This window comes from Penaeus vannamei, chromosome 11, assembly GCF_042767895.1.
Source record: "Penaeus vannamei isolate JL-2024 chromosome 11, ASM4276789v1, whole genome shotgun sequence".
Taxonomy (NCBI): Eukaryota; Metazoa; Arthropoda; class Malacostraca; order Decapoda; family Penaeidae; genus Penaeus; species Penaeus vannamei.
In genome coordinates this window covers 2,051,213-2,057,837 of record NC_091559.1, presented here as the reverse complement: position 1 = coordinate 2,057,837, position 6,625 = coordinate 2,051,213, and the positions used below count along the sequence as shown (strand labels likewise).

Here is a 6,625-nt window from a genome sequence, read left to right as displayed (position 1 = left end):
CCTTCCACATCCCCCTCCTCAACCTCACCGTTCCCCCCGGCGGCGGCGGCGGCGGCGCCCACCCCCCGCCGCACGCAGCCGTGCCCGCGCAGAACCCGCATTCCACAGAAGTCATACCTCATGCAGAACACGTGCCCACGTGCTTGCAACCGCCGCAGCAGCAGGACGAGCAGCAAGAGCAAGCCGACGACGTGCAAGAAATCGAGACCCTCGCCACGAAGCCATCGCCAGTCAAGGCCGAGAAATTCGACGTCCCGAGGTAAGTGGCCTGCTCGTCGTCAGGCGGAGTATCGTTGCTAACCTCTTAGGAGTCTGGTTTAAGTGTCTTGCTGAACGATCACAGGTACAACCCTCCACTAACCCTCCCTCCCCCCCCCCCTCGCAGCGACGCCGGCGCCCTGGAGGACCCGGCCGTGAACAGCGACGAGAGCGACACGCAGAGCGCCCCCGAGACGCCCAGCGACCTCAGCGTCATGCCCCATCCGCAGGCGAGAACGCCCACGCCCACGCCCGCTAACAGCATCCCTCCATCATCTCAGCTCACCTGCGGCGCCGCGGACGAACCCAACTCGTCCTCGTCCGCGTGCGGCACGCCAACCGCTCCCTCCAGCGCCATCAACGGGTCGTCGTCGGCGCCGTCGGTCACGCCGCCGTCGGACGCGGGCGAGGAGAAGGTGACGCCGTACTTCCACAGCATCCTGCGCCAGGTGGCCGACGGAGGCAGCGGCGGGGAGGCCAACACGACGAGCGCGCAAAGAGTGACCATCAATATGAGAACCTTCAAGGTAGGCGGCCGCGTCCAGTCAGAGCGTCCATTCGCCTCAAAGTCGTTCAGATTAGACGATGTAGAGACGAAGACGCAGAGATGTTCGCCAGAGAATGCAACACGAAGTATTAGATCTCAAATTCGTTAGACGAAGAGAAATTGTACCTTTTCTCGAATAAACCGCAGTGAATTTATCCCTTTCACTTCTTGTTGAACAAAATGAAATCACTTTTTCCGATCTTTTATTCTTAGACGCAGTCAGTGTGGGACTTCATCTTTTCTCTCTCTTTGTGGCTTCCAGGAAGAATGGCGGAGGCAGCTCCTGGTCGACTACGACACCCGGACCAACATGAGCATCTGCATGCTGTGCTTCACCACCTTCAAGTCCTACGACGGCCCGAGAAAGAACACGTATGTGAAGCACGCCAAGCGCTTCCACCCGTCGCTCGAGGAGTACTCGGAGGAGGAGCGGGACCTCATCATCAGCATGTACGAGAAGTACCACAAGTACGACGTGGACATGCAGAAGGAAGTGAACAAGTCCTACAGGTAATAAGTCGCCTGTCATGCACGTTGTCAGCGATGTCTTGACATTTATGGGATTCTGTTGGATGATATACACGTGATTTATGATATACTGTGAAATATGCATAGGATCCACTAGTTTGATATGATTCTAATGCCCGATGAGCGTGAAGTTCTGTATATATGCACAGTATTCTAGTACTTAGTATACGTAGCATTCAGACAGCTCGCCCTAACGCAATTCCCCCACGCACGAGCAAGCGCATCACATTTTTACACGCCGCAATGTCTCTTCCTAGCCCGATCCTAACCACGCCACCTTCCAGAGCTGCCAATGCCATCGTGGCCCTGGGCAAGAAGGGCGCCAAGCACTGCGACATCGCGGCCGTGATCGCGGGCTCGAACGGCCTCACGGGCAAGGCGGGCGCGGAGGTCGAGGGCCACGACGAGGGCGCCGACGTGGTCGTCTCCGAGGCCGGCGTCGTCAAGGAGGAGGAGGCTCACCACGCGCAAGGTAACGAGGCGGACATTCGCGGCTTTTTGGTGTTGTTTTGTTTACATAGTTCTTGCATCTGTTTACCATTTTCATTTTGTATTATAGGGATAGTTTTTTATGTTTTGTTTTGTTGTTTTTTTTGGTTTGGTGTGATTTTGTGAGTCTGTGAGAACGTTCTAGGAGAGAGTTCGTCCCCTTTTTTCTAGAAACGGTCACTGAGGAGGAATGTAGAGTTCGTAGATTTGATTCTTTTCTTGGCACGGTGTCTACCCTCCCTCCTGGACCAGCAAAGGCCTGGAGGTGAAGTTCTTAGCATTCTTGCCTTACTCTGTTTAAGAAATGTGAAGGAATAACGATGGAAATAGGGTAGTGAATTCATTCCTTAAGAGTTGATTCTGACGGTATTTCATGGGTTAATGAAGAGCGAGTGAGACCATTGTAGCACCCGACTCCCTTTTCGAGAAAGGAGAAGAGATTTAATAGTCCCCCGTCTCTCTTTCCCCAGGCAAAAGTCGTTCACACACTCCAGATAGCGAGATCAGTCTAGAAGCCAACGAGAAGTTATCGGACAGCTTCGACGCCGAGGAAGGGCGAGAGAAGCTGGACAACAACAACATCACGGCGGCGCAGTTGTCGAAGCGCAGTCAGATGAACACCCGCGCCAAGGCCGCCGCCGCCGCCGCTGCCGCCGCCGCCGTGACCGTGTGAAGTAGTAACGCGTAGCTCTTGTGTCCAGGGCTCACTTGACCACTTTTCTATTTATCCCTTCATGTGATGAGTGACGACCAAGGAAATATACATGTGATATTTATCTTCGGAAGGAGAACGAGGGAAGCAGCCGGCCGGCCGTGTCGACGCGTCCCTCCCCAGCAAGCCATTCCTTGGTGCTTCTTTCGTCTTTTTCTTTGGGGTAAATCTGAACGGAAGGATCTTGTCTCTGATGCTGGTTCGGACAAAGGAAAGGAAAAAGAGATAGCTATAATCCTGATAAAAGATAGCTATTGCTTCAAATTCCTAAGACTTTCTATTGGATTCCAATTATTGGCAACATATCACAAAGATCTTTTTTTTCTAATCTTAGGATTATGCAAATTAGGCGCCCATAACAGGAACCGTTAATCGACAAAGTATATTGCCATATCATTCCTTGTGCTCAAAGCTACAGTAGTAGGTCTGCTCTACAAATGTGTAGGATTGTAGGATCTGTGTAAAACATATTCCAGTGCGACCTCCTTCTTCGTCCGCCACAGGAAAAGGAGTCGCACCGATACTAAACAATAAGCTTTTTATTGCTACCGAAGCACAGCATAATGAAACTTATTGCTGGTATACCTATAATGATATTTAAGCTAGTGCTAACGTAACGTTGTTATGCCATTTTGTTTTGTGTATCGATTGATTCCCTTTTGTAGATTTTACACCGGTTTTCACCTGCATGGGACTGTGTGATATTTTTTTTAGGTAGAGTAGACTAGGTGACAAGAGAGACACATTCCTTTTCGGTAGAGTAAATATTTGGGAAAAAAGCGACTATTGATCAGAGAGAAAGAGGGCATAAGCAAGAAGTGGAAGAAGAAAAAGAAAGGAAGAAAAGTTTGTCCTTTCACCTCCTTGGAAGGGAAAGAGAAAACACAGTTCTTACCCGGCATTACAAAGCTGTTTGTTTACGCAATCCACAAGCATTGTTTCCTAGAGGTGGTTGTCCCTCTGTCGGCTGCAGCTTTCGTCAGTATCCACACCCAGTTAAATCCTCTTCTTTCTTCCAGCTCTCAGAAACAGCAGCTTTCACTCGTAGCTGCTCATTCCAGTTTTAATAAGTACCAAATACGAAAGGAAATAAGCTCCCAACATATATTTTTTCCATTTTATGGTAAGATGATGATGATTTATAATTCACACATCTTCAATAATAGATATAACGAGCGAGAAAATGAAAATGAAAACCCTGGCATGCAATGTCCGATCGACTTAAGAAAGCAAGAATGCAAAGCTAGTGTACTTTGTGCCATGTCAAAGAGATATCACATTGCATATCTTTCTCCAAACAGAATATCAGAGTGGCCATATCAACCTTATGAATTAAACCATATCATGTTGTTACAAGCACTGATTGTTACCTAGTTTTAGGTAAGTTGTAGTTGATGTATTGTGTTTGAATACATTTTTCTCAGAATGTTATACTTTTTATATAATTTTGCAGAGTCGTCCTCTTTTTATTACGAAAAGATCGTCTTTCACGGACTCCTGATGACAACAGAGTGCTGTATATTTTTGTGTGCTTTACATTTATTGCAGAATCTATATGAATTTAATTTAAACACATGATCAGTGGCCAAAAGCTGAATTGATTTCCTTGTGCCAAATATGAAGTAAGTTTAAGCTTTTATTTTAACGTGTCAGTAGTTTTTACGAGAGTAAGAAGACAACTTATTTTTTGTGTGATTGTGTTGCTGATTATTTATTTCTGATATGCAATTTCTTCGTATTTCTCATTTACACGGCTTCGAAAATCCCTCTTCAATTATATATATTTTTTTTCACTTCGAAAATAGCTCTTCGATTTTTTTTTCACTATCCCTTTTACTCAGTCTCATTTTCCATATATATATGTACAGATATTTTTCTTCATTTGGGTTACTCATAGCCATTTGGAACAACCGGAACAAAACGCATGGTAAAAGAAATTAATTTGCATATGCATTTTTTTCAAGTTTTTGTTTTTCTCTAAAACGTCGATATTAATTAATGTATAGACACCTTCCCATAGCTTCTGCTCATGTTTACCCAGTGTCCATAACGCATAGGAATGATTTTAATACAAGCTTATTTTCACTGATATGCTCTCTTGAAAAAAAAAAAAGATATAAGCTGACGGGCTAGAGTAATGGAAAGGGTTGTGTGATGCCAATGTTTTTTTTTCCTGTTGAAACAAATTGATAGTAGAGTAAGATTTTTTTTCATTATTATGATTATCATTGTTGTGATTACTATTATTATTATTATTATTATTATTATTATTATTATTATTGTTATTATCATCATCATTATTGCTTTTGTTATTATTGTGTTTATTATTGTTTTCATTAGTATCATTATTACTCTTATTGTCATTAATCAAGCTCCTCAGTATTATCATCATTATTATTATTACTATTACTACTTATTATTGTTATCATTATTATTATATTAGCAATATTATCATCATTATGACTCTTGCCATTATAATCGTTATTACTTCCATACTATTTTTATCAACATTATTATATATCATTATCTTTTTTTGTGTAATTTTCATATAAAAATATACGATTACCGTAGTTGGAACTAAAGAAACATGTATAACGGCTTGAAAATAAGTATATTTGTTTATTTGAAATGGAAAAAAAGTCACATTTATAACTTTACACATATCAACCACAAATGACCTGATAAAAAAAAAATGGTTTATTTTTCATCATTATCAGTCACGTTTTCTATGCATATCGTTAACGAGTAACAAATAAATAAAAAGTTTGTATTTGCCCAAAAAGGTGATCTTCACTAGCATTCCTGATATCACGCTTGTGGGAAAAAGGGGGTTTGTCGCTAAGAAATAAATAAGAAAAAATGAAGTATGAAACGTTAATAATATTGATAGCTTGTCCATGTCACTCCAAGTTCCTCAGTATTCAAGAAAATGCATTACGTGAGACCTGATTTTTTTTCCACTCCCTTCTCCTTCTCCTCCTCCTCCTCCTCCTCCTCCTCCTCCTCCTCCTCCTCCTCCTCCTCCTCCTCCTCCTCCCACCCTTTGTCCACCCCCCACTCCTCCCACCCTCTCCCTCCACCCTCCACCCACCCTCTTCCACCACCCCCACTCCTCCCACCCACCCTCTCCCTCCACCCTCCACCCCATCCACCCCCCCACTCCTCCCACCCTCCTCCACTCCCCACCCCCACCCTCCAACGCTCACCCTTCACTTCATCCGAGTCCTTCCCATTCATCCATCTCCTCTTCATCTCCCTCTTTATCCCCTCTTCAAACCACCACCACCCGCGTCATCCCCTCATCATCTCCAGCCTTCACCCACCATCCCCAACTCTCACCCTCTCCTTCCACCTCTCACCCCCCATCCCCAACTCTCACTCTCACCCTTTATTCCCAACTCTCACCCTCATCCTTCCATCCCCAACTCTCACCCTTACCCTCACCCTCCACCCCCAACCCTCACCCTCCACCCCCACCCCTCACCCTCCACCTCTCAACCTCACCCTCACCCTCCACCCTCACCCTCCACCTCTCAACCTCACCCCCCCCACCCCACCCACCCCGCTTCGAGAAACCTCCTCCTTTCGAGAAGAGAACAATAATTCAACACACACGAGTTCGCCAAGTACCCCCCAACCCTCACCCTCCACCTCTCACCCTCCACCATCCACCCTCACCCTCCACCCCACCCACCCTCACCCTCCACCCCCCACCCCTCACCCTCCACCCCTCACCCCCCACCCCACCCACCCCGCTTCGAGAAACCTCCTCCTTTCGAGAAGAGAACAATAATTCACCACACACGAGTTCGCCAAGTACACCCCAACCCTCACCCTCCACCCTCACCCTCACCCTCCACCCCCCACCCACCCTCACCCTCACCCTCACCCCCCAACCCTCACCCTCCACCTCTCAACCTCACCCTCAACCTCACCCTCACTCTCCATCTCTCACCCTCCACCCTCCACCCCCCACCCCACCCACCCCGCTTCGAGAAACCTCCTCCTTTCGAGAAGAGAACAATAATTCAACACACACGAGTTCGCCAAGTATTACTGCCTCGCTCGGGCGCCGCCGATCCTTCCTGCCA

The 6,625-nt window shown here is 46.6% G+C and overlaps 1 protein-coding gene across 1 annotated transcript in view; it reads left to right on the top strand.

Moving 5' to 3' along the window:
• The window catches only part of LOC113804572 (uncharacterized), a gene marked incomplete in the record, with an annotated part of 80,998 nt that extends 75,682 nt beyond the window's left edge, over positions 1–5,316 (top strand). Inside the window, 5 exon segments of the mRNA XM_070126884.1 lie at positions 41–259; positions 386–785; positions 1,068–1,315; positions 1,591–1,805; positions 2,293–5,316. Coding sequence (XP_069982985.1) covers positions 41–259; positions 386–785; positions 1,068–1,315; positions 1,591–1,805; positions 2,293–2,495 — 1,285 coding nt within the window.
• Between the last annotated feature and the right edge of the window lie 1,309 nt (positions 5,317–6,625).